Raw genomic sequence first — 27971 nt, 5'->3', positions numbered from 1 at the left:
ATATGGCATCATTCTACGGCACTACTAAACAAATATATCAAATAAAAAAATATAATAAAATATAAATAAAAAAATGCATTGCATTGGGTTTCAATGGAAATATCTTTATTCTGTGTAATTTATACAGGAATCATCCAGAGTATCCAACATACTCTATAAAGTTCCCAAATGGAATCACATCAAGAGCCATTTTAAAGGGATTCATGAAATGCTCCAAATTTGTTACACTGATAATTGATCTGCTACAGACGCTTTGGCACCATTACATTATTTTCAAGCTATTTTGATTTAAAGGGATAGTTCAACCAAAAAGAAAAAATCTGACATCACCTTTATGACGCTCCAAACCTGTATGACTTACTTTCTACTGTGGAGCACAAATGAGGATATGTCTTCTACAGAAGAAAGTTGTATACATTTGGAACGACCCGAGGGTCGGTAAATAATGATTTTTCATTTTTGGGTGAACTGTCCCTTTAAGAGAAAAAGACGACAACATGTAATTTTACTATGGCATGAGATTATGCTTGATCATCCCACACCAAATAACATGGCAACACTACATATGAAAACATGACAAAAGACAAAGCAAAACTGAAAAACTCACAATGCATTTTAACAAAACATAACATGGTGCTTTAAAATTAATCCTGGTGCAAAACTGTGACACAGTGGTGTGCTGAGTGATATCAACCTCTTATTTGTGGCATAAGACTTTCCTTCACATACCAATTTTTTTTTTTTTTTTGTACAGCAGATGTCATATAACATGAAATAAAGTTGCATATAAAGCTAAGCTGATGTGATGCAAAGTACATGAACGAAATATCAGTCCGGAACATTCTCCTCACACAGCCAGTATTGCTTCATAAAATGTCAACCACTCCAAACAGCACAGTCTTTTTTTTTTCTGGCCAATCGACATCCATGTCACAAATTGAGCCTTTTCTCTCCCCTCTGTGGTTTCCGTGGCAACCCAGCTGGAAGTCCACAAGTGCTTTAAGCAGGCAAACATTTTCTCTGAAAGTTACATGTTTTGATTGACAGGTGTGACATAATTGCGAGGAAACATTCCTGTCTGTCCGTGACAAGCCCCCTTCCACCAATTAGGATCCGAGTTGTCCAGGACCTGGATGAAATCTCCACGCCTGAAACCCAGCTCTCCATCCTCTTGAGGGTCAAAGTCAAACAAAGCTTGAACATATGTGGAGTGCTGTGGAACAGAAGTAGAAATGTTGAGAATTAATTCAATTATGACATTGCTTTAAACTCAATCTGGCCTAATGCCTGGTTATAACTGCAATCATATCTGTGCTTAAATTAGTAGATTGGAGTAACACTGCACCATTACATCATACTAAAACCCCAAAGACAAAGTTAAGAAATGAAGGATTATATATATATATATATTTATGAAAATTATGATATATATATTCTTTGAAAATTATGATTTTTTTTGCCATGAAGTGTCATGAAATCCCCGTTTTAGCACTGGTCGTTCACACCTCAGATTTGAAAAAGACTCAAGAAATGGGCGTGTAAAGCTGTGGAAAAGTGGGAGTGAACCCTGTCCACCCTGCCCATCCGAATAAAACACAATACACTCATTACAGACACGTGAATATTGACAAAAACAAACAACAGAGTTGGGGGCACCTTGATGTATTTTAAAAATATAATCCTATGACAACAATCTCACAAGAATCTTGTCATTAGACACTAACAACTATCATGAACAAATCAAATACATTCTGATAAATAATTTTTTTGAAATATCAACAAATCAGCATTAGGCTATAACTTTGCAGAGCAACTGGTCTATATGAAAAATGAGGAATAATAATAATATTTTCATTACGTTTAAGAGCACTACAATCTCTGAACAAATGACACACGTCAGTTTAACACAGAAAAAATAAAGGCATAGTTACTTTTTGTCCATTCTTTGAATTATCAGTCTACTACATCATTGTCTTCTGAGTATCAATCAGATTAATTAATTGTGTCATTGCATTCATGATCAGATGTACCGCTGTATCAGTGTCTTTATTTGCACATATATATTTCACAAGACATGAAATATGTGCACAAATGCGCTTGCTCCTGTCTGGATATAAACTGTGATCCACATTGCGAGTGTTAGTTTTCTGTGCAGAAACCGCTCTCATGCCCGCTCCGCATGTTGTTGTTACGTATTAAATATTGTCACATTCATATTTCTCATGTGTTTGCAGTCAAACTCCAGCCCCTACCACATTGTTGGGAAAATGCAAACAACACTTTTGTGCTACTGTACTGATACACCTATGACACGTGTGTCCGAACGCAAAGCTGAAGAGGCAGAGGTGAACGGACAGCGCTTAAACGGTCTTTCATGACATCTGAATTCTCCACTGTAATGCGATACATGTAAGACCAAATAATAAACATAATGAGTGCTATTTTTGTTTTCATTGATGTGCAACCTGTAAAAATATGTTAACACCTCAAAATTGTGTTTTAGGGATTCATGACCCTTTAAATAACTTGGGTAACAGGGTGGAATGATTGCACAATGCGTCAACACTACAATTTTGAGGGAAAGTGTTGGTTTTAATTAAGTAATAATAATTTGTTACATTTATATAGCACTTTTCTTGGGACTCAAAAGCCCTTTACAAAGAAGGGGTTCTCTCCTCAACCACCACCAATCCATCTGGATACTGCGATGGCAGCCATATTGTGCCAGAACGCCCACCACACACCAGCTTACTGGTGGAGAGGAGACAGAGTGATGAAGCCAGTCAGTATATGGGGATGATTAGGAGGCCATGATAGACAGAGGCCAATGGGCAAATATGGACTGGATGCCAGGGTTAAACCACTACTCTTTTTTTCAAAGGACATCCTGGGATTTTTAATGACCACAGAGAGTCAGGACCTTGGTTTAACACCTCAACCTAGTTTTCACAGGAGGTCTCCCATCCAGGTACTGACCAGGCTCAACCCTGCTTAGCTTCAGTGGGCAACCAGTCTTGGGCTACAGGGTGATATGGCTGCTGGCCATATCACGGTTTGTTATCAAAGGGAAAATCATCTAGTAACAGGGTGACAGAACTAAATATTAGATTTTTAGGTAAAATGAAAAATTGCTTTTTAATACAATTGACTTAAATTCAATTGATTATATACAAATTTTAATGTTGCATGATTGTTGGTTTTAGTCAAGAAGGTGAGACAAAACTATGGGATTTGTGCATTTAATGCTTTAAAAATGAGACTATACAGTACTTGTGGAATGTTCCAGCACTGATTCAGTCCTACCTGTGGTACCTGTTCAATGTCCCTGAGGAAAATGGGCTGATTCCTGGACACAGAAGTGGATCGATGATAATCTACTAAAGAGTTTAACGAGTTAAATTTGACCACCCACAAGAAGTATTTTCCTGCTCCGTCCCGTAAGACTTTGAAATGCTGGACATCATTCCCAAATCTATTGCAAAACAAAAGAAGGGGGGGGGGGGGTTCGTGTTTAGTGAATTACATCATAACCAGCTGCATTTATAGCACTTGGATATTGCAACTATAGTTATAAAAAAAAAAGACTTTGCACTGTTCAGTGTATCATGAACCCTGATGTCTGCAGCTGTCTGTGGAGAACTGTTTGAATGATTCAGTGTTGGCCTAGTTTAGATACCACACAAAAGAATTCAGAAGAACACAAAAATAAAGTGTTGAAACGGCTATATTTTTTGCTGCACTGCATCAATTATTCATTGACATGCCCCTATTTACAAGAACAGATTCAATTACTGCATCAAAATTTCAAAATCAGCAGCCTTTGTTTCTAAGTGTTTATTATTAGGACTTCAGAACAGTCATATACAAATTGGCAATGTTATTTGGCACAGAGAAATAAAATATAGTAGGATAGGATAGAATAGAATAGAATAGAATGACATACACATACTTGACAGACAGTGAGAAGTCTCCAGGTGCACTCTCACTCTCCCTAATGAGAAAAGCTCCATCGTGTCTCTGTTTATTTAACATTTCTTCTGCTTTTGCTCGGGGAATCTTCCCATAAAACCAGCTGTGTGTTCAGAACAAATCAAAAAGCAATGGTTAAGATTTTGTAGAATATACTGGTGACATTCCACAATACAAGAGTTTTGAAGTGAGAGATTATGCAAAGCAGCTATGACACTGAGAAGCACGTCTTTAATGAATAACAATAAAAGAAAACGGACAGGAAAAAATAAGTTTAACTTGAGTATTTATTAGAGATCTTGGGCCCTATTTTAACGATCCAAGCTCATAGTCTAAAGCACACGGCGCAAGTGCACTTAGGGCGTGTCCGAATCCACCGGCGCATGGTCTAAAAGGGTTGTCCCTATTCTCTTAATGAGTCATGGGTGTGTTTTGGGTGTAACGTGCAATAAACCAATCAGAGTCTCATCTCCCATTCCCTTTAAAAGCCAGTTGCGCTCGTGCCATGGTGGATTGCTATTTACATGGCGCAATTTGCAAGCGGAAAGACTGAACGCGTCTCCAGAGAGGAAACGGATCTGCTCGTGCACAATGGTTAAAGCGCGCGAGCAGACCATCTATGGGACAAGCCGGATTCCACCATATTTTTAGGTAAACAATAATAATCTTTTACATTGTAATCCTTTTATTTTTAATATTTGGCATGTTTGTGTGCTGCTCCGCGTCCCTGTGTGTTTAATAAGCAGAGTGTATGTGCGTTGTGCACCCGCCTATAGGCGCACATTACTAATGCACTGAAATAGAGTGTGCCTTTGACCAACAAAAACCTGGTCTAAAGTCTATTTCAGTTTCCTCAAAATAGCAACGTGCCAACAATGCGCCTGAACACACCTCGTTTTCAGACCAGAACGCCCATGGGTGAACAGATGGGCACAAATGCATTTGCTATTTAAACAACGTGGCGCAGGACGTGAAAATGATAACTGCGTCGGGCTGAAACTAGCAAAAAACACTTGCGTCGCGCCTGGCGCTGCATTGCGCCATTTATATGATAGGGCCCATAGAGTGTGTATATTTTGATGAGAGGTATACTGTTATAAGAGAGGCATGGATTCAAACTATATAGAGATATCACATTGACAATATGTAATAAGAGCAGACTTTCAACTGCTGAGTTCAGCAGACGGAACAAAAAGGAAACAACTACAGATCAAATTCAACACTGTAATTTTTATATATATTGTATTATTTTTCTACTTATACTAATGTGTCAACCTCATTGGTACTCGCTGAAGTCTTTTCAGGAGACTTGAATTAAACCACTGGATTCATATAGATTACTTTTACAATGTCTTTATAAAGTTGTTGAAGCGTCAAAGTTTTACTTGCTTGGAGATTCGATGGACGGCCAGAAATCAGGTTATTTGTGTTTCAAAAATGAGCAAAAAAGTCTTATGGGTTTTGGAATGACAGGAGTGAGAGTAACTGATTACCGAATTTAAATTTTCGGTTGAATTAACCCTTGTAAAGATGATCTTTTTGGTGACTAAAAAGAGCAAATACTTACGGGTGTGGCTTCATTTCAATGTAATTTTTAGGGATGAATCCTTCTTTTCCATTGAGTTCTGCCTTGTACCAGTTCTGGTCACATTCCTCATTTAAAACCTGATGGCAAAACAATAGACACTTCAAAACTTGACCAGCATGTTGTCATTACACAGTGTCCACACAGTAATCCTCCAATCAGCCCACAGAAGACACTTCCCTCAGAACACAGAGGAGCTAAAGAACCAATCGTATCACTGGCTTTGGTGTTTAAAACCCTCTATAAATAGCATACAGGAAATATCCATCATTTCAGCTTTAAGCCACACATAACATCCTGTATACATAAGACTTCTCTGGCACTAATGAGAAATACATTGCACACTACCCTGTTTTGTGGAATTGCAAAACTGAACCAGATGGATTGCGCAAAAAGATGTGGACCATTACCATCAGTTCTGATGGCTGGGATTTAATGTCTCTTTTCATAACTGTGAAAAAGGACCATCTGTGATAATGACCATCACCTTCCAATATGAAATAAAGAGTTCATTTCTGACCTGTGGACAATCTCAGAGGTGGAGGGCTTTCGGTTGAAACAGATGAAGTCGACAAATATGAAAAAGCATCACCTAATGTGATTATTTTAGGCTAAAATACCCTCTCTCAGTCATGCTTAAGTCAAGTATGTTATGACACATCCGTCTAAGATAAATGGGAATCTTATCCTATAGCCTGAACGCTCTCATAACTCTGAAAGATGGTCTCCCCATCCCTTCTCTCTCTGTAAACAATCATTAATCTGCTCTCACACCCGCCGCGCTATGGCGCCTCTTTTCTCTGCCTTCAAGAAAAATAGTCACATTATAAACAAGCCAAGATGTCAAATTCCAAATATAAAAAAAGAAGAAGAAAAAAAAACTAAAGTAGGTCTTGGTGGGAAAAATGAACAAAGAATAAAAATAAAAGTGGGTCTTTGTGGGAAAAATGAACAGTCTCAATTATAAAGAAGACAAACCTTTATTTTGTATTTTTAAAATCTCTTGTAATCTTGGTGAAAAAGTAATCAAAATTTTAGGAAATCTCTGTGTGGGTGCGGAAGAGAATTTGCATATGCAAAATTTGCCCCAATTTTGTCTCTTTCCAGTAAAACCCCTCGCAGTGGTAGGATGGAAACTGGTATTAGACATACAACATAGAGCCAAAAAGTGGCACAGCAGACAGATAACTGAATGTGATGTCCAAACCAAGTCCAAATGCTAAAACACAGGTTTGTGGTTCAGATATGTCAACCAGCCACAATCCACAACCACTAAATCCCTATACAGAGGAAATCATGCTATCAGCAGCAATGCTTGCCCGCAGCTAAGCACTGTTGCCAGGCAGAAAGAGCATAGCAACAGAAAGAGAGTGGGAAAGAGGTTCAAACGGTAATAGAATACAGGAACAGTTTAGATATCTATGGTGCAATTGCACCCATATAGAGTACAGAGAGACGGTGTGTAGCAGGTGACCTTAGGCATGACAATAAAATGAGAAATAATATTTCTTCCATGTTAATATATAATAGTTCACCCATAAAAAAGTAATAATTTACACACCCTCATGTCATACCGAAACAGTACAACTTTCTTCTGCGGAACACAAAAGAAGATATTTTGAAGTATGTTTGTAACCAAACAGTTTCAGTTAAGATATTTCTCAAAACAGCTTTTTTGTGTTCCACAGAGGAAAGAACGTCAGAAAATAAGGTTTGGAATGATATGCACATGAGTAAATGCAGACAGAATTGTCATTTTTTATTTAGGCCCCATTCACACTTTTTCAGTATTGTTGGCCACTAGTGGGGATGGGCAAAAGTATGAGTACTCCAAAGTCCAAAGATCTCATCAGAAATGTCGACAGAGAAAAAACATACAGAACAGGTAAATTGCTCACAGTAACGTTAACTTCTCTGTAGAGATGCACCGATATGAACATTTTGTCCGATACCGATAATTCTTTATATTTGAAAGCCTATAACCGATATATTGGCAGATAAATCTAAATACACATTTTTATATCATTTTTGAGATCCTGATTACAAAAACAAAAGTCACCATTAAAAGCATTAAATGTCCCAAGCACATAATTATAATGATGTTCTCATTATCATTTTATGTAGCCTATATGTCAGACAAGCATGTTGCGCTAAACAGTATTTTCCTTTTTTGAAGTCATTCCAATCATAATTCAAGCAATTCAAGAACATCAGGGTGAACCGTGAAGTGTCTCAGCTGAAGGTCAAGGAAATAATCCATTATTTATTGGCTTTATTATATCGGCCAAATTTTTTTTCGTGCCGATAACGATAAAATAAAAAATTAACATATTTTCGTCCGATACCGATATAGTGGCCGATATAGTGCATCCCTACTTCTCCATCTTGTCTACATCAGAGCCATAGAGAGAGAGAGTTGCGACACTCCCATAGACCTCCGTTGTAAATAATGGCGGCGCTTTTAACCGCCTACTTCCGGGATTTGAAGATCGGAATAGTTCCAAACACTGTCATTTGGGCGTTGGACACCATTCACTTACATTGCTGCGCGTCGAGTTGTTCCAGAGTAAAGTTGCTGAAATATCGACCTCTTTTGAATTGTCAACTGTCTATATTGTATCAGAGGCCCTTTGCGATGCTTATACTGGTCTTCATTTGTACATGCACAGCGTAATTATTTATATTTTATGTTGGTTGTTTCAACCAATTTTCAAGCACTGCCTGCTAGCTAACGTTAGTTAGCTAGCGCGACTTCGTCAGCTAAGAGTTCGGTAATGAATCGCTACCACCTTTATAGCAACTTTTATTTAATTAAATTTTTTGGGATATACTAACTTTTCATTATGTTATTATTGTCTTGAGTGAAGCGGCTTGTGAGAACAATGCTGGACCTTTAGGATTGTTATGGCCATCACCAGTCCTGTCTGTTTCATGGATCACCTGCCCCTGGTTTTTGTTTTTCTTGTTCACACACACAAGCACACATTTTTGTTGTCTGTCATTGTTTAATAAAAAATATTTTATTTGAAAACCTTCATTTGTATCAGCCATGCTTAAATTCGTTTTTAATCTGTTATAGTTTTGATAATGTGTATGGCCTTAATCTTAAAATAATATTCTTAGTCTTAACATGATCATGTTTCACGTTGTGGTCCTGGGGGTGGCCACTTTCATCAGAAGAAGTGAGCTAGCTTCTAAGCGAATTCTGAACGGACCGCCACGGCAGAACTCTTGCGTGATCACGAAGGTAGGCTAATGGCTGAATCAAAATTTATAAGCAAAATCACGGGAATCAATAGCCTAATACAGCCCAGTTGTGCTAAAATAAATATCATGAGACGTCCATCATCAGATGAATGATATGGAAAAGTTAAGTTAGAGCCGCTAAAGCCAGTGCTACTACCCATGCGAACATGAACACTAAGCTTTTCCCTCCAAAAATATAGCCTAAAACTTATCTCCAAATGCAAAACTGACATTAACAAAATGCAATAATGCAATAACAGCTGAAAAAGTACTTGGGTGTGTGTTTTATTTTATATTTACCGTTCAATAATGCAATCGCTGCTGTCTGTCCCATAGAAGAACATGACAGCCAGCGTACGTTTTGGAACTATTGGGGCTTACATGAACCACGTGACAGCCATAGCGGCAACATCAAAGAGTGTCGCAACTCTCTCTCTCTATGGCTCTGGTCTACATGCCACAACAGTACCTCAAAAGATACGGAGTCTTTACTTCTACTGGTACTCACTGCATTTGCATAAAATCACCACCAGTTGCTGGTGTTTATCAACTCTCTGTGAAATTGAATAACTTCTGGCTGTAGTTTTCATGTCACGCCTGGTTAAGACAGAGTGTAAGCCTGATGGTGTTGACAAGAGCAGAGTAGATTCAAGAGCAGAGTCACAACACAAGGCTTTCTTTTAACATTGACAAGCTCTGACCCTTGAAATCAAAACAATTTATACTGACACACAAACCCAGGACAAGTGTGTGACTCAAAACATAACATAAAAGAAAACATTTTACTCCAAAATCCAGTTGCATGAGCATTGGGAAATGAGTAAAGTAATATATATATAGATTGTTCTATTTGTGCATTTTATTTTTTTTAACACATTTTTTTTTTAACCTCATTTAGGTCTCATTCTCTTTTTTTCAAAGGGGATTTATTTATAACTATATAACTCATAACTTATAAACACTTATTTTCTTCCTTTCATTAAGTTTTTTTTTTTTTTTGCAAATATAATAAAACATACATATTTAACCTAAAATGAAACCAAACTAACAGTTTATATGGCTTCAATCCTAAACTATGCCCTGGAAAAGTGTTTATCATGTTGTGTCATGGTCATGATTTTACCATGTCAAGGAGAAATTGCTCAGTGTTTGGTTTAAATGTCTAGAGTTGAGTCTGCTGGACTGCCATCGGCTCATGTGAATATCACATTATTACTCACTCTGCCTAGAATAAACAAATCACACCAACTAAAGCACCAGAGAATGCAGTGCAAAACAGATAAACAATATGAAGCATAATAGTGATAGAAACATAAACTACAACCGACCAAGTCTATAGTGCATAACTGTATTGACTTTATTGGATTCTTCTTTTTAGAGTTATATTTTTGTCCTTTTCACGGCTTAATTGGATAGGACTGTGTAGAGATCAGACAGGAAATCACGGGGTGGAGAGAGAGGAACAGGACAGCAAAGGACCTCGAGCCGGGAATCAAACTCGGGTCGCCAGAGATGCAGTTAAGCCATATTAAGCCAACTTTATTGGCTTCAAACATGGCTCATCTATCAGAAATTATTCTGAATTATTTGTTTTATATGCATTTAGTTTTATAGTATTTTCTTTTGATCTCACTTACATAAAAGTTACTAAAGTTCCAAACAAAAAGGTAAATATGAGATTAAGTATTTTATTAAATTGGTTATCTAAAAATAGACCTACTAGGCCTACATGGCCATTACATTTTTTATAAATAAGTATTTTTTACCAAATTTCCACCAAAAAATACACTACCATTTAAAGGCTTGGGGTTGGTAAGATTTGTCAATGATTTTGAAAACAGTCTCTTATGCTCACCAAGACTGCATTTATTTGACCAGGAACACAGTAAAACAGTAATATTGTGAAATTATTCATTTAAAATAACTGTTTTCTATTTTAATATTCAGCATCATTACTCCAGTCTTCGGTGTCACAAGATCCTTCAGAAATAATTCTAATATGATGATTTGCTGCCCAAATAACATTTCATATTATACAGTGTTGAAAACCATTGCTGCTTAATATTTTTGTTTGCTTATTTTTCTAAGGTTTCTTTGATGAATATACTGAGTTGTAAGGTTTTGGTCACACTGCACACTGCACACCCAATCTAGAAAATGTAGGTCATTAAAGATTTTCTAGGAAATATGGTCCAGTGTGCCTAAAGCACTTATGAAAGACAAAGGAAGCATAATTGCTCATGAGACAAAAATGGAAAATTAAGCATACAGGCAGGGGGCAAGATTTTACAGGATCTTAATTCAGTCATAATAAAAATCCAGGCAAATCATATTAGGCTAATAATATCCTCTAATTCCAAAGATTTTCACCTCATGTCTGTCATACCCTTTACTGCAGGCCTAAATATCTGTAATAAATAAATTATTATTGTGTTCAAGGGCAATGGAGAGCTGATACTGGTTGGAAAGAATATAATAGCCTTTAGCAGCTGGGACTAGACAGCACCAATTCAAACTTAACATTAGTAGTAGTAGTAGCAGTAAGTAGTGCAGTAAGATTTTTTTCCACACTGAAAAGGATAATTCGTTTCATTCATGTTTGATGTATTTTAATTAATCTGTGCATTGCATCTTATTCCTTGGTAAATAAATAAATGACACCACCAATGATATCAGACTGGCATCAGCCATGATATTACGAGTCCAAACATCCCCTGAAGGCCAAGTTAATCACAGGCTGACATACTCCAGACAGGCTGTGAGCCATAGAGGTTCAGACACAAGATCATAACTGTACGGATAAAAGACTGTAACAGACGAAGAGATGTGTCACTAAAGCAGGCATCAGGCGCTTTGAATCCATGTCTATGCTCATGTGTACATTTTCAAAGACGCAATGTAAGGAAGCACATGCCCGTGATATATTTAGTAGGTTAAATATTTAGACCTGTCTTCAAATCCTGCAGTGTGAAATGTGTTTTGACTGGAAATTACATCAACGACAAAAGACAGTTGTGTAGTGTTAAAAGAACAGCAACCCAACAACCTTGAAAGTCATAAGGTATAGATAAAGATAGTGTGTGTATATAGAGTTTACGATATAAAGTTTTGTGAAGTAAGGACAACAGTGATGTCAACCCAAATGCCTGCACTCAATCACTGAATCAGTAAATAGAGGTGACCAAATTGGTATTACACCAGAAGAACCCACTGAATCTAATAATTTGTTTAAATGCATAATCGCTGATGTCCATCCACAATGAGTATCAATGAATTCATAAAAAACGACCAATAAAACTAAACTAACAAAGTCGCAACGTATCTCAAACAAATAGTAGCATAGGAGTAAAAAATATATATTCACTTAATAGTCTCCCATATAAACCAGGTGTTTGGCTGTAACTATAAGAAAAGCTTTAACCGCAACTATTCTCTGTACAGACTGTAGCATTACTAGTCACGTCTCTAGCACGCATTTGATTTAGTCGATCATGAGGTCCTGTTGATACGTCTGGAGATATCTGTGGGCTTTTGTGGCGTAGTCTTACAGTGGTTCCGTTCTTATGTGACCAACAGATGTTTTAGTGTTCGTATTGGTCATCAGTCCTCCTCTAGTGTACCTCTAAACTGTGGAGTCCCACAGGGATCAACCCTCGGGCCGGTATTGTTTACCCTGCACATGCTACCTCTGGCTTCCATTTTTAATAAATGCGGAGTATCCTTTCATCTATATGCGGATGATACTCAGATCTATTTTCCTTTAAAACATAACGATAAAAATGGTTTGCAACTCCTTTTGGCCTGTTTAAATGAACTTAAGCTTTGGCTTTCAAGTAATTTTCTAAATTTAAACGAAAATAAAGGAAAACTGTGTGCTTGATGTTGACCATGTTTCTCTTGCCCCATATGAAACTCAATGTGCTAGACATCTGGGCTTTCTGTTTGATCACAACCTAAAATTTGATAAACAGATCAGTACCGTTGTAAAATCATGCTTTTTTCATCTTCGCCAACTCTCTAAAGTGAAACCTTTTTTAACCCAAAGTAACTTCCAAACAGTGATTCATGCTTTCGTAACAACTCGTCTAGACTATTGTAATTCACTTTATATTGGTGTCTCTCAGTCTTCCCTCTCCCGTCTACAGCTAGTGCAAAACGCAGCTGTTAGACTCCTCACCGGGACCTGCAAGTATGACTCGTTCACCCCTATTTTATCTACACTGCACTGGCTACCTGTCAAATTTAGAATTGATTTTAAAATTGTATTATTTGTTTATAAAGCCCTCAACAAATTGGCCCCTCAGTACCTGACCGATCTACTCTGTCCGTACACTCCTTCTAGAACTCTGAGATCCAGTGATCACTGTCTTCTCATTGTGCCTAGATCTAGACTTAAAAAACGAGGCGATCGCGCTTTTGCGACTGCAGGCCCAAAACTTTGGAACAGTCTACCTCTCTACATTAGATTAGCTCCCTCTGTTTCCACCTTCAAATCTTCTTAAAAGGCTTATTTATTTTCTTTGGCTTTTAATACTCCTTGATTTAGGTACGATTATTGTTTGTCTCTTTTTTTTGCGTTTCTTTATTGGTTGTTTTATTTTTATTTATTTTTTCTGTTCTGTACAGCACTTTGGTCAGCCTTGGTTGTTTTTAAATGTGTTTTATAAATAAACATTGTATTGTATTGTAGCACAACGTCAAATTCTCAAAACTGAAAGCATAGAACCTTTTTAGTGGCATTCTGCCTTGTGCCAGAGGCGCTTTTGGTTGAGTGTTCTAAGTCAGTGAGAATGATGCTAAAAATACTGAAAATACTAGGGCTTCTGTCAGGGCACTACAGAGAGCAATTTTTTTTTTTTTTTTTTTAAGCAGAAGAGTTCGGCCTGGTTCATAAAGTGTCTGTGAATGAACATGTTAAAAGGAATAATTATCCCAAAATTATGCGATGACAACGGAATGCAATGGATTATTCGGAAATGATGTAAACCGAAAATTCAAAGAATGAAAAAAAAAGTAACTATGCCTTTATTCTTTCTTTATCACTATATCGGAGCCAGATCTTTCATCATAATTAATTATACATAATTCAGTGCTACTCCCCCTTTCATTGTAGTAGCAAGGAAAAGAGTGACAAGTACATTGTTCAAAATGTGCTCTTTTAAGATTCATGGAGAGAAAAAAAGTCAAAGTCATGAAATGAAATGAAATGAAATGAAATGAAATGAAATGAAATTAAGTCAAATGTTTGTTACATCATGAGAGTGAGTAAAGGAAGATATATGTGAGGGGATTCATCTTATTTTGCAGGTGACATGTTCTTTGATGCAACGCCCATGTATGCAAAATCAACTCCCATGAAACTAGGAAAGTAGGGCAATAAATTCATAAATATATCAGACATACAGCTAGAATTTTCAGCGCTGCCTTTGGGGGAGGTGTGGGGGAAGCACCAAAATCACAAGAGACTCTGGAAAAAGCTGAGTTCCCTGTAGCCAGAGGTTCAAAACAGAACCCAAGTGAGAAGATCAAATCCTATCCTGCAGTCAGGAGGCTGATACAGTAATTAGTCAGGATTTCTAGGCCAACCTAACAGACTCTTGAGGCTTGGGAATGTTCACAACATATTAGAAGCAAATGCTGTTATCCCATGGGATATGTTTGGGCTGTTATTCCCTTTAAATAAAAAAAGATTTTCATATAGATAACAGCAAAATTGGAAACATCCCTCTCTATATGATCCAAGTTCCCAACAGAACTGTTGTTACTTACTCAACAGAACAATGTTGATTTGGGATAGGGCTTTGGATAGGGCTGCACGATTTGGGGAAAATGTCATATTGCGATTATTGAGGTCAACATTGCGATTGCGATATGCGATTGCGAAATAATAAACAAATGGTTTCATGGGTCAACTACTTGCTTGGTTCTCAAGGAAAATGCACACACAGATTAGTGATAATGCTAAAATGTGTAATTCTCAACTCAAACTAGCAACAACAACTAAATGCACAGTGTTTTCAAATTAAAATAATATGTTTTACAAAATTAAATAATGACATCTTTGCTTTACTGCAAACTTGTTATTGTCTCAATGGTACAATAGTATAAAATAAATAGAACAATAAAGAATAACATTTGTATGCTCATGAAAATAAGATATTTTGAACATTCTGTCCAGACAAGCTGGGACATTTAAGCAGAATGTAACATATATGCTTTGTCTAAACTCAGTCTGTGGATCATTTTTGGTGTAAGTGTATTGTGATTGTCAAAACATTTTGTAACTAAACAGAATTTTGTTAGAACTAGAATTTCTGAAGGATCATGTGACATTGAAGACTGGAGTAATGATGCTGATAATTCAGCTTTGCATCAAAGGAATAAACTACATATTAAAATATAAAACAGTTAATAATATTTTACAATATTACTGTTTTTACTGTATTTTGGGTCAAATAAATGCAGCCTTGATGAACATGAGAGACATGTTAAAAACTTTGAAAAATGTTTACCTATCCCAAACTTTTGAATGGTAGTGTATATATTACCACTTACAAAACATATAAAACAACATTAAGTAAAGTAGTGGCTCTATTCAAACCGATGACAGATTCACAGATTCCTTAGAGTAATTTATTTACGTATCTGACTCCTTCGTCCATGCTGTTTATCTTGGATTAATTTGTTGTACCTAGTGTTTTATCTCATCTTATACCATTGAACAATGGCTGAACCTAGAATGCTTTATTTTGATTGGCTGACAGATTTTCGAATGTGTTAATTAATATTCAATAACTGCACGGAAAAAGTAGTTCCAACCAGATCTTGAGCACATTACAGTTCTATATCACTGTGCCAAATTATTTCACCATAACAATGGCTCTAGCCTCCATTGCTCATTCTAAAATGTTGTAGAGTCTTGGGCTGTTTATAAGGAAGATGCAGGGAAGTAGTTCTATATACACACAATATTGTTTTAAGGACAAAAAAAACAAAAAACTGTGGTAAGCCAAATAACTGACAATGAACCGTTGAATTATTAAAAACATAATGCACACCTGAGGTGGCCTCCAGTTATTGCAACGTTACCACCTTGGGTGTGCATCATTTTTCAATAATACAATAGCATGTCATCAGTTATTCTTTACACATTCAATTGAGACCGCAAACTCACAACTGGACAGGTAAAATATGAAATATTTTGCCTTGTCATTGTAGCTTCCATAAATTGCTCTCAGAAGTTCATAAAATTCCGTAATTGCTTTAGGTCTGTGCCAGGATTTGAATTTTGCAGGCATTGCCAAAGAGTAGGGGAGAAAAAAAATATCAAGACCAACTCTGCTAAACCTCCAACTTCATTCTGAAGAGGTGAAGTCAATGAAGAAAATGCAACAAGCAAAGACAGGTCTGGCACTCCTTGCTTTACACTCCTGCAATTTTTAATATGATCAATTATAAAAAATGATATGAAAAGTTGCTAGTGATTACTAAGATTAATCCCTTTTGCCTGTTGAATCGTAAAAAAAATTTCAACCTGTCAATTACTCTGACAAATTTAAATTTAGAAGATAATAAAATATGAATTTTTAAGACCCTATGGCTCAAAGGTTTTCTTGAGAGATGAAGCTTCATTGACCTTCTGCTAGTGTTAAACTTGGCACAGTATCTCTGTGTGCCAAAATTCTTGAAGAAATAAAGTAATATTCAGATGAAAAGAGCAATGTTTGATCATATTCTAGTTGGCAGAATTCAAAAGCAGATAGTACGTATGTATGCTGCTGATTAAAAGTTGTCTGGAATGTTGAGAAAGATGTGCAGCTTTGAAGCTGTGCGTTTTGCTGGTTGAAAGGTCCAGGGGGCAAGAATAGCTGATACGTGACCTAAATTAAATTATAGCTGGATGGCAAGCGCTCCTGAATCCAGTCCAAAATACTTTGGATAGAGCTGAAGCCTTCAGGGGTGGGTGGATGGGGGGAGTCTGAGTTGCTAGGTCGACTGCCCTTGGTTCAGAACCAGGACAGAACCAGATCTTTGAAAGAAGTCTCTTTTGCTCACCAAGGCTACATTTGATCAAAAATAGTAAAAAATAAATAAATAAAATAAAAAACGTAATATTGTGAATTATTTTAATTTAAAATAACTGTTTTCTATTTTAATATATTTTAAGATGTGACTTATTTGTGTGATGAATAAATAATAAATGTTGAAAAAGGTTGTGAAGCTTAATATTTTGTTGAAACCATGATACACTTTTTCATGATTCTTTGATGAATAGAAGTTCAAAGTAGGGCTGCATCGCTGGTCCCTTTGAGATTTTCCTATAGGGTTTTATAATGGAGTTTTTCAATTTATGAGTAAAATAAAGCCTGTGGTAAACATAACTTGAAGATACTTTGACGTTTTGTTCTACAACGTACACTGCACACACCCCAAATTGTTATATAAAACGTACATTTTCAAAAATGAACATGCTTCAAAATTCAAGTTTTCGCTATGGGTTTGTGTAATTTACTTTGGAGAACAAACTGTCAAAGTATCAAGTTACCGAATTAGACTTCTGGGCTCTGTCGTCATACCTGAACTACTCTATTCGGTTGTTAAGTCGTGACGTAACCACTCTCCGATAATACTCTTTCCGGGTCCAAAGTCCAGGTCCTCTCTACCTACCTACCGCTTTCGCTAGTGTTTTGGTTATTATTGAGTGTTTTTACAATGCCGCAGTGCTGTGTCCCGTGTCCCGAGCTAACTCACTTCAACCTCGTAAATCTTCTTTTTCATTGATGCCTGGACTCTACCCTTAATTATGCCACCTGAGTGATGAGCTACACTAACCACTCTGTTGGTGTTAAAGGAATTTAAACCCTTTTTGACCGCCAAGGGAGCCTCACTAAGAAGGACGTGATCGTAAATAATTGTACAGGTTCCACCATTGTTATTTCTGGACGAGAGGAGCGCTTGGACCCGGAAAAGGCTAAACGTCACGCGTGACGTCAGACTAAACAATCGGATTGGATCCATGCATTCGGTCTTAAAGTGACAGCAGCCTAATATTCCTACTGGTGTCTGTGTCATTAATGTTAATGTAACGGTCACAAGCTGGAATGCCCATGAGAGCCGCCAGAGGGCACTCCACACCAGACTATCTTGTTCACTCAGACTACATTTCCCATAACTCACTGCCCGGACTCATCATCACTGATTGTATTCACCTGTATCTCATTCACCTGTATCTCATCACCTTGTTAGTTTCAGCCTATTTATTCCTTGTTCATTCATTCAATAATGGCGAAGTTTTGTTTAGTGTCACACTGCAATTCTGAGCGTTTTCCTGGTTTTCTTGTTTATTGGTTTTCGGATTTCTTGCCTGTTCCTTGGATTACTCTCTTGCCTCTGACCCCTGCCTGTCTTGTTTTTGTTTTGTTTTGTTTGTTTGGACTGTCTACCTGTGTTTTGACCCTTTGCCTGTTTATTGGATTACGTGTCTGGATTGCCCCTTAATAAAGCTGCATTTGGATCTCCTCTTTGAGTCTCGGAGCAGTTCATGACAGTTAAAGGGATACTTCACTTTGAAATTAAATTTTGGTATGTTTTAGCTTACCTCAAGGGCATCCAAGATGTAGGTGTCTTTTTTTCCGCAGTAGTTTCAATTTTGATATTTTTAGGTCAAACCGTTCTTGTCTGTCAGTCATATAATGCAGGTCGATGGTCACTTGTCTCAAACAGCATGCACAGAGTCCAAATTAAAACACTAGATGTCGCCCTGGCTACTGCGAAACCGTAGCCAAGGCGACATCTAGTGTATATATCTATACCCGCCCGCGCTCTCAGATCACTTGGACGTGGCTGAGTTCAAGAGGTAAAAACGATATAAAAACTGTTCGTTTTCTCACACAAACCGCTCGTTTCGTGTCTTAGGCCATCAATGTGTACTTACGATGGGGAATTGTTTAATTTGGACGACGGGGAATTGTTTTAATTTGGACTCTGTGCTTGCTGTTTGAGACAAGTGACCATCGACCTGCATTATATGACTGACAGACAAGAACGGTTTGACCTAAAAATATCAAAATTGAAACTACTGCGGAAAAAAAGACACCTATATCTTGGATGCCCTTGAGGTAAGCTAAAACATACCAAAATTTTATTTCAAAGTGAACTATCCCTTTAATCAAACAACAAAAAACAAAGAGAAATTCATTTTTGTAACTTTAACTAAGATTAAATACATGTAATTTTCTACAGTGAATTCTATGCAGTTTTTATTTTTCATTTGATTATTACATTTCTGAATACTGTTCGACTTTGTATTTTGTTTGTATCTTTGATCTATTGTATATGTCTATGCTTGTAATTTGTTTATTAATTTCTATGCAGATTCACTCCCCTACAAAATCACCCCAATCATTCTAGAATGATTAATATTCAGAGCTATTCAAGTCATCTGGTGAAATTGTTTTCATATCGCAATATATATCGCAAAAAAAACAAAATAATGAAATGTCAGTTTTTTTTCCAATATTTTGCAGCCCTAAATCAAAAGAACAGATTTTATTTGAAAAAATTGTGAAAAGTAAATGTAATTTTCTTTTTTAAAAGTCTTTACTGTCAATTTTTTTAACCAATGTAATGTATCCTTGCTGAATAAAAGTATTAATTTCTTTTAAAAAACTGAGAGAAAAAAAATCTTACTGACCCCAAACATTTGAACAGTAGTGTATGCTACTTGCTGGCAAATTGCAGTTAAGGAGGTCTACATAATATCTGTTGAAAGCCATCCGTTAGCATTCCCATTCATTTTAATGACAGTTGCTTGGTTGGCTCAAAACCCCTGGTGCACAATCTGCCATCTTTTCTCATGGGTGGGTGCCACATTTTTTTGAGCCAATCATCTGAACCTAAATGCCATGTGACTAATCACTCTGGAGCCACACTAAAATGATATCATGACAATACAGATTGGCTGATCGCACCACAAGAATGTGCACAGTCACAAACCCTTAGCTAGTGATTATCCTGAGCTTGATATCAAATGCAGCAGACAGAGAAAAGTAGAAGTCCAGAGCATGTTTTATTTATTTAGCCCAACAAAAAGAACTGGGCCTTGGCAAACAGCAAATATATAATGAAATATTTGCGATTTACAACCTTACATCGTTTTATTTTTAAGGCATGACTTATCAAGCTGTAAAAAAGCAATATCCTAAATGATATAACATTTTTTGTTGTTTGTTGAAATCTCTTTAAAGTGTTTTAATAGTGTATTATGTCAAAGTTTATGGCCTCAAAGCTACCCATATGGACTAAACTGATTTGATTTAACATGTGGTCAGTTTAAAGTAGATATAAAAAAAAAGTTATGTGATTTCCAAGAGATGATTACAATGTTACAGAGTTCCAAACAGCAAAACAATTATAGGCTACAATTTCTAGTTACAATCACATCAACTGCTTGATTGTTTATATATCCCCAAAATGTAAACTATATTATCGCCCAGCTCTAATCTGCTAAATATGACTATAAGGCATGGAGATATTACAAGCATTAATATCATGATTTTCTGAAAAGCTGACTCAAAACAATGTGAGAAAAGCACTATAAAAATAAGATAGTTGACTTTACTTAACATCACGGCACGTCCAGACTTTACGAAATCAGTGCTGCATATTTTCGACCCTGATTAAAGTGAATATGTGTCTGTATAAATTAATTATTGCAAAAGGATAAACAGATAAACTATAGATATCTGTAGATATCAGGTTTCTCATAACTTGATCATACAGTAAGACAGAAATGAAAAAATGCTGCAGCAATAAATGACACTTACCTTTAGAATCTCTCCACGCTTGAAACTTAATTCATCATCCGCAGTAGCTTTGAAATCATATTTAGCTATTGCCTCCATGGCATGGACTGTGTGGACACAAGACAGATATACAGCTCCAGAAGGAAGTGTTTCTACATGCAGAATAACACCCCTAACTGATCTGATTCAATCTCTTAATTTCTGTCCTTGTCCCTGCTGTCCGTGGAGTGACAGGTCTTCCTTGTCTGCGTGCTGTCAACCTGCAGACAGACATAAAGATTTGAAACAAATGTAGTTATCTATACAGACAAAGCATAAGGAAAAATATTGTTTTTTGCCTTTTAATCAGATCTGGTGTGAAGCAGCTGTGCAATGTACGCAAATATAAAGGGAACGAAATAACTGGGTCGAGCTGACGTTTTCTTGCCACTGACTATGAGCCAATAAGAGGAATCAGATGTGATGTGGGGTGTTCTTGGTGATACTGGATGCTGGTGAGACCTTGAGTCATTAAGATCTGACACATTTGCACCACAACAAATGTCAACTAATTGCAAATCCAAACAAATTCTTCATACATTCATGTAAAGATCACGTTTAAAGCTTAGTGGTTGGGGTTTTGATCCATACTGTGATTTGAATCATTTGAATCGATTCAATAAGAAGATTTGTTAAGATTCGCTTTCTGGTTCATTCAGAGGCTTTTTAAAAGTGCGAAATCAATGTTTGAATCAAACGAAACGTTAAAACACTCGTTACACTTAATTAAAATTGTCTATCTCTAAAAATCTATTAAGAGATTTTTGCGTATTTAAATATGATTTTCGTTTTACTCAAACCAACAAAGCAGACCATTTTATTCGTTCTTTTAGTCAACTGCAGCTAGCCATGACTTTTACCGAGAACAAAATAAAATAGTTTTGAGTTTCAGAAAACATCATTTTAATAGGCCTAGTGTAGTCATTCTCCCTTTTCTCATTGTTGTCAACGAGAACATGAACCGAACAGGACGAACGACGACTCCTTCAGTCCGTCAGCAGATCCATGTTGACGTAAAATTGTCCAATTGTTTAAAACACTCACAAAACGAGACATGTCGTTCACGAACTAACGTTATCTGTATCGCGATTCGCGTTCAGTGTCACTCCTCCAGCGAGTCTCGTTCAGTAAAGGGGCGTATCCAGCAACCAATAAAAATGCCCATTCAGTCCACACTCGAATGCTATTTGCTCGTGCTTATCGTCCGTCGGAGCTAGACTGGACAGGCAGCCAATGGAGTCACGCGCTTACTTAGATGAACAAAATAGGAGTCAGTGCAAGGGATGAACGAGAACGATTCACTTAAAAGATTTGTTCACTCCACCATTCGACTCAGCTTGTGATGTGAGATACTAGAACGTTGCTGTTATAATTAAGCTGTCAACACGCTGCGACCATGTAACGAGTTCTCGAGGGTCCAGACCTCCAGACAGCTCGCGCTGAACTATGTGTCGTGGGCCCTGGGCGTCAGTCACGTCGCTGCCTTAGATAACTTCGTTGATCATAATAGGAACGTTTTGGTTTGTCGCTTCGCACGTTTGCAGCAGTAGCCTATGTATTATAATAGTTGTTAATATCGTCGTTATGGTACATAGTTAGAGTTGGATAAACAGATTCGTTTAATTATGTTGTGATTCTGAAGATGCGATCCTTTGTTTTGACACTAAACTTTTCAGCCTTAATTGTGAATCAGTCACCAACACGTACCACTCAAACATAAATTCCTACATATATTTTTGTTTTCGTTCCACCACATATAAATCTTTCTTTCTATCAAGAAATCTATCAATCTGATTGAAACGAGTCGAACATCAGTTCTTATGCAAACATAACTTACCCACCAAGTCACAGAGGTGCAGAGTCTCCCTCTCCGATCCCCCTTACGCATTGAAAAAGATACCTAAATAAAACTACTGTATTTTGACAACAGTAAAATCATGTTATACGGCTCACTATTTCAGTCAATTTTCCCGACTCCGGAGTAGCTCTGGGAAAAGCAAGCGGGCTGTTAATTTCCGCTTCCTTCGTGTTATGGTCAGCAAAGATGGAAAGGTCCAAACAAAAACTTCGCACACTGAATTAATAAGAAACTACATAAATCGACGGTGCACTATAGATCAGAGATTCGATTCAAACGCGCTTGCCCCGTTACCTAAACCGTTTCATCTCGCTGTGAAGATTGTAATAGGCTACAGATTTGGCATGAAACAGGAGAGAGATTGGTTGTTCCAGTTCTCCATGAGAAAGAATAATGCAGCACGACACACAGATGAGCGGAGCGACATCTAATGGACAAAGGGTGAAATGCTGCACTCCTTAACTCAGAGAATAGTCTGGCTGCAAAAGTCAATTTGACAAACATTTCAAGGACAACAGCTGCACTAACAATACTTATATGCTCAAATAAACAACATTACAAAAAATGAACCCCAAAAACACCTCATATACCCTCGGAAAGGTAGGCCTAAATATTGTCACAAGGCGTTGGGGTTGTTGATAGGGATATTGTACTTTTCAAATAGGCTAGGCCTATATAAGTTTTGTAGGCTACATAAGGCAATAAATATATATATATATATAAAAAACTTTCCAACCGTTATATCAAAATGTAGAGATAAATATTGAAACATGCAATTTTAATAAGTTATGAGTTACGTTAAGAAATCAATAGAAAAAGCAATCCTTGTTGGGTTGGTTCAGTGGTAGACTGATACGCGCCTCCCATCAATATTTGAACAACTGCAGACCTTTAAATAAACGAGAAATGTTGCAAATATGAGAATAAATGGTGATGCCCTGACGTATAAAGGTGCAGTTTCCATCTATGACTGGAGGTGTCGGCTGCTGTCCAAAGAAAGACGAGCCTCTCTCTCTCTCTCTCTCTCTCTCTCTCTCTCTCTCTCTCTCTCTCTCTCTCTCTCTCTCTCTCTCTCTCTCTCTCTCTCTGCAGACACTGAGACTCTGGATGCTGCTGCTCATCATCTCACGCGTCTTCAAACAAGTTTTGCCCAGGGTTATTCTTTCGTTTTTATTTGTCTTTATTCATTTATTCAGCAGTGTGTACCGCGAAAATTGTGTATAGAATTATAAAAATGTGAGGCGGTGCTAAAGGTGCGACCCTCACTGTGAGCCTTAAAGTTATTAGCTGCTTTGTTGTCTGCAGAGGTAGATGTTGAAACGGCATTTCTTTCGCAATTTTCCACATGGATATCTCTGAAGACTCTGAAAACTCATCTCTGGTTTTCTTTAACTCGTCGGAACAAGGTAGGCAGATATAGGGAATCAGTTTTGTGGAAGTGAAGGTGGCAATTTAGTTTGTTTCAAAGGTTATTAGCTGATACAGAAACAGAACTGTTTATGATCTTGTTAGCGAATATAACATTGTTTACAGAATACGGCAACAGCTTATTATTCTTATTATTATATGAGGAATTTTTAGCTATACATATGATATGGATATGTTGGCGGTGCAAAACATGTTCATAAGTTTTGTTTTTTAATAAACTAAAATATTTATTATTTCTGTGAATGTATAAGAGAAAGTGTATATTTTAGGCACTGTGGCATAATTTTAACAAGTTTAGCAACTTGTAAAAACAGTAAAAAGTAAAAACAGCACAAACTAAAAGATTAGCAAAATGCTGCTAAATAATAGCTGTACACCTCGGGACGTCAACTTTTTAATTTTTCTTTCTCTTCTTATTGCTTCTGTTTTGTGCTTAGTGACAATGGGAGACCAGTATGGAAATGCCATCTTGCCCAGTATTTTTGGAACCATATGTATTTTGGGCATCGCTGGAAATTCTATTGTAATCTACACCATCATTAAAAAGACCAAATGCCAGGCTGAACAAACAGTCCCAGACATTTTCATATTCAATCTCTCTATTGTGGATTTGCTTTTCCTCCTCGGCATGCCCTTTCTCATCCATCAGCTCCTGGGCAACGGATCTTGGTGTTTCGGAGCCATTATGTGCAAAGTCATCTCTGCTTTAGATTCTAACAGCCAGACAGTGAGCACCTACATCCTTACCGTTATGACCTTGGACCGTTACGTGGCAACCGTCCACCCATTCCGCTTTAACCATGTCCGGACAACCTGTGTAGCCGGCACTGTGGTGGGGATTGTGTGGGCGCTCTCTCTCATCTCCATCACCCCCGTCTTAATGTACACTGGCTTGATGCCTCTCCACAGCGGCCAGGTGGGATGTGCTCTCCTGCTACCGAATCCATCCACCAGTATCTGCTGGTTCACCATCTATCAGTTTGTGCTGGCCTTCGCCCTTCCGCTCACGATTATCTGTGTGGTGTTCTTTAAAATCTTAAAGCATATGTCTACCACAGTGGCTCCTCTTCCCCCAAGGTACCAACGGGTGCGCACCAAAAGTGTGACTCGGATGGCTGTGGCCATCTGTTTGGCCTTTTTCATCTGTTGGGCTCCGTACTACATCCTTCAACTTGTCCATTTGGGAGTACAGAAACCCAGTGCCTCGTTTTATTATGTCTATCACGTTGCCATTAGCATGGGTTATGCTAACAGCTGCATTAACCCTTTTCTCTATATTATTCTGAGTAAGACCTTTAAGCGGCAGTTTGTAGTTGCTATCCAGCCTGAGCACAACCACTTTCGGGTCAACCCGAGCACCACAGAGGCCACTGTGTCCCTCCGTCTGGCTGCAGACTGCCAAAGACATATTCCTGCTGACACCTCAGAGTAATATAATAATGTCTTTCCTAATTACAGAAGATTACCGGCTTGAGTGTGAGGATTTCATTGTTTTCTTGGCTAGATGGAACATGAATATATGTGGGCTTATGAAAAGCAAGGGTATGCAGAGCACAATAGAATGACTGACAGTCTGGTTGAACAGTCTGAGTGAAGTGAAGAATCTTTGAGCAGCTGTGCAACTATGTGCTGACAAATAACAATGTCCATCACAGGCAGAACACAAAACACAGCCGCTGCTTGTCTTCAAAACAATATTATGCTGTTTCATTACTATACATAAAATGTTGATTAAAGTTAAAGAAAATATGATGTAAATAAAAACAACATGATGGAATAATAGATCAACATGCTATCTCGGTGCACTGTGCGTGTCTGCATTATGTATTTATACATCATGCCTAAATTATGTTTAAAGTAAATGTGTAAAAGTGAAACTTAGTCGTTTTATTTTATTTTATTTATTGTTTTACTTATAGAACAGGAAACAGATCAGCAGTAAGTGATTGGTTGTGTTTGATATTTTATTATATTGCTTTGGTAGATCCCCTTGGTGCATATTCAAAAGTTATTTTACTTATACTTACCATGTGTTGTGAAGCCATGATTTAAGTATGCTTAAAAGTCACCAGTCAAGGGTTATGTTTATGAAACATAAAAAAAAGTTTAATTATTAAATTCCAGTACTACCCTACCAATAAACTCTGAAGATAAATTCATCTGACGGGACTCAGAAATCATGTTCATAGGTGAGCTAATATATTAAAGTTGTATTAATGTTACTGTAGTATGAAGCAGGGCGGGCCGAGAGCCTGGGACATTTTACGTTGCTGTTTTTATTATGCTTATATGGCACAGTCAGCCACCGTCGCTCCTTTCGTTTTGTTCTTTATGCATATTTTACCATTAAAGTTTAATGTTTGCCTCCTTCCCGAACTTGAACTTTGTTACAGTTACGTTTGATCACTTAAACTCCCATTATTTTATTTTATTGTAATAAAACAGTCACAAGTGCTGAATTACTGCTCATAAAGGTCACTTTATTTAACAAATTATATTTGTGGGGTAACGCAGCTCTGCTTTACCTGGTCAAAACAATCATACTAAAAATATATTTGAGAGTGTTAAAAGTTATGTTATAACGTTACTCTGTGTATTCGCTCAGTGGCTGATATGAGACACTGTTGTGCACTGCAGTAAGCTAGATTGATAGAGAATATCATATTAATAAAAGCTGAATGACTTGTGTTGCTTAATGGCATGCAATTCATTTTAAAACTCATAAGAAAATGCTTTATTTCTGTTACTACAAATAAAGCTCTTTGTGGATATTAAAGTGTCTTTGGTGTTTCCATGGTTTCTATGGAAGTAAATCCAGAAATCAAGGGTAGCACGGATATGACGTCATTGACGGGTGACACAATGACATGGGTCGTTACACTGGTTAAAATAGCTGATTTCTCTGGATTTAAACATTTGGGATAATGTAAGTACAAGTCAACAAAATATGTAACATTGTTCCTATGGTTTTTGGATTTTTTAATCCAAAATCTTACATATTGTGCCTTTAAGTATAATATATCTTTGTATTGTGACAATTAACAATAGATTTATTTGATAAAAAAAACAGTAAAAGTAATATTGTGAATTAATATTACAATTTAAAATAACTGTTTTCTATCTTTATATATATATATATATATATATATATATATATACACATTATAAATGATTTATGTGATGGTGAATTTTTAGCAGCTATTACTCTATTTATTTGGTACATGATCATTCAGAAATCATAAATACTGATTTGGTGCTCAAGTTTATTATTATTATAATCAATGGAAAACAGTTGTGCTACTTAATACTTTTGTGCAAACTTAATGTGTTTTTTCAGGATTTTTTTAGTTCAAAGTACAGCATTTATATGAAATGGAAATATTTTGTAACATTATAAATGTCTTTAGTCTCATTTCTGATCAATTTTATGCATTCTTTATCAATAAATGTATTTCAATTTCATAAAAGTCCATTAGTATATGTCTTTTTTAAACTTCAAATTAAATTTTGCAATGTTGTTATTCATCTTGAAGCTGGTTTTTGTGGTTCTTTTTTTTTTTTATACCTATTGAGAAAGTAATTGGTAAGTGTATTTGGACACAATGCTGCTTGAGAGGTGCATGGACAGTTGTGTCCTTTTGTTTTGTGTCTCTAATGGCACAGACATTACTCACATCAGTCATCTTGTGTCAAGTATTGTCACCTTTATTTATATAGCGCTTTTTACAATACAGATTGTATCAAAGCAGCTTCACAGTGATAACATGAAAATAATACAACAAAGTTTGTTTCTAGAAGAAAATTGCATCATTGTCCACCCTAAGTAAGGCAGATCAGTAATATTGTTGAACATTAAATGTCCCCAACTAAGCAAGCCAAAAGCCAAGGCAAACAGTGGCAAGGAACCAAAACTCCATCAGGTGACAGAATGGAGAAAAAAAACTTGGGAGAACCCAGGCTCAGTCGGGGGCCAGTTCTGAACAGTGTATGATTATGATCCAGGCAGCATTACAGGTCAGAAGTCAGATTGGTCGTGTCAATG

At 36.9% G+C, this 27971-nt stretch overlaps 2 protein-coding genes across 5 annotated transcripts; one reads left to right on the top strand and one right to left on the bottom strand.

Moving 5' to 3' along the window:
• Positions 1 to 83: 83 nt before the first annotated feature.
• Positions 84 to 22900, bottom strand: grb2a (growth factor receptor-bound protein 2a). 4 transcript variants are annotated; one of them, XM_082137041.1, is made up of 6 exons: positions 22481 to 22900; positions 20626 to 20864; positions 5537 to 5634; positions 3944 to 4072; positions 3304 to 3472; positions 84 to 1213 (listed from the first exon to the last, which is right to left on the bottom strand). In XM_082137041.1, exons 2-6 carry the CDS (start codon positions 20701 to 20703, stop codon positions 1028 to 1030), a joined length of 660 nt encoding a protein of 219 aa, XP_081993167.1. In that variant the 5' UTR covers positions 20704 to 20864; positions 22481 to 22900; the 3' UTR covers positions 84 to 1027. The 4 variants fall into 4 exon arrangements, with proteins under 4 accessions (XP_081993167.1, XP_081993170.1, XP_081993169.1 ...); XM_082137044.1 differs by having other exon boundaries at positions 3950 to 4072; XM_082137043.1 differs by having other exon boundaries at positions 22485 to 22900.
• An 893-nt stretch (positions 22901 to 23793) lies between these two features.
• On the top strand, positions 23794 to 25361 carry mchr1a (melanin-concentrating hormone receptor 1a; the record flags this gene model as incomplete). Its single annotated transcript, XM_082190276.1, has 2 exons — positions 23794 to 23907; positions 24367 to 25361. Exons 1-2 carry the CDS (start codon positions 23847 to 23849, stop codon positions 25359 to 25361), a joined length of 1056 nt encoding a protein of 351 aa, XP_082046402.1. The 5' UTR covers positions 23794 to 23846.
• Positions 25362 to 27971: the final 2610 nt, after the last annotated feature.

The sequence above is a fragment of the Leuciscus leuciscus genome (assembly GCF_965113295.1).
Source record: "Leuciscus leuciscus genome assembly, chromosome: 14".
Taxonomy (NCBI): domain Eukaryota; kingdom Metazoa; phylum Chordata; class Actinopteri; order Cypriniformes; family Leuciscidae; genus Leuciscus; species Leuciscus leuciscus.
Note: the sequence above shows the minus strand (reverse complement) of the source record. Positions and strands in the feature narration are given on the sequence as shown.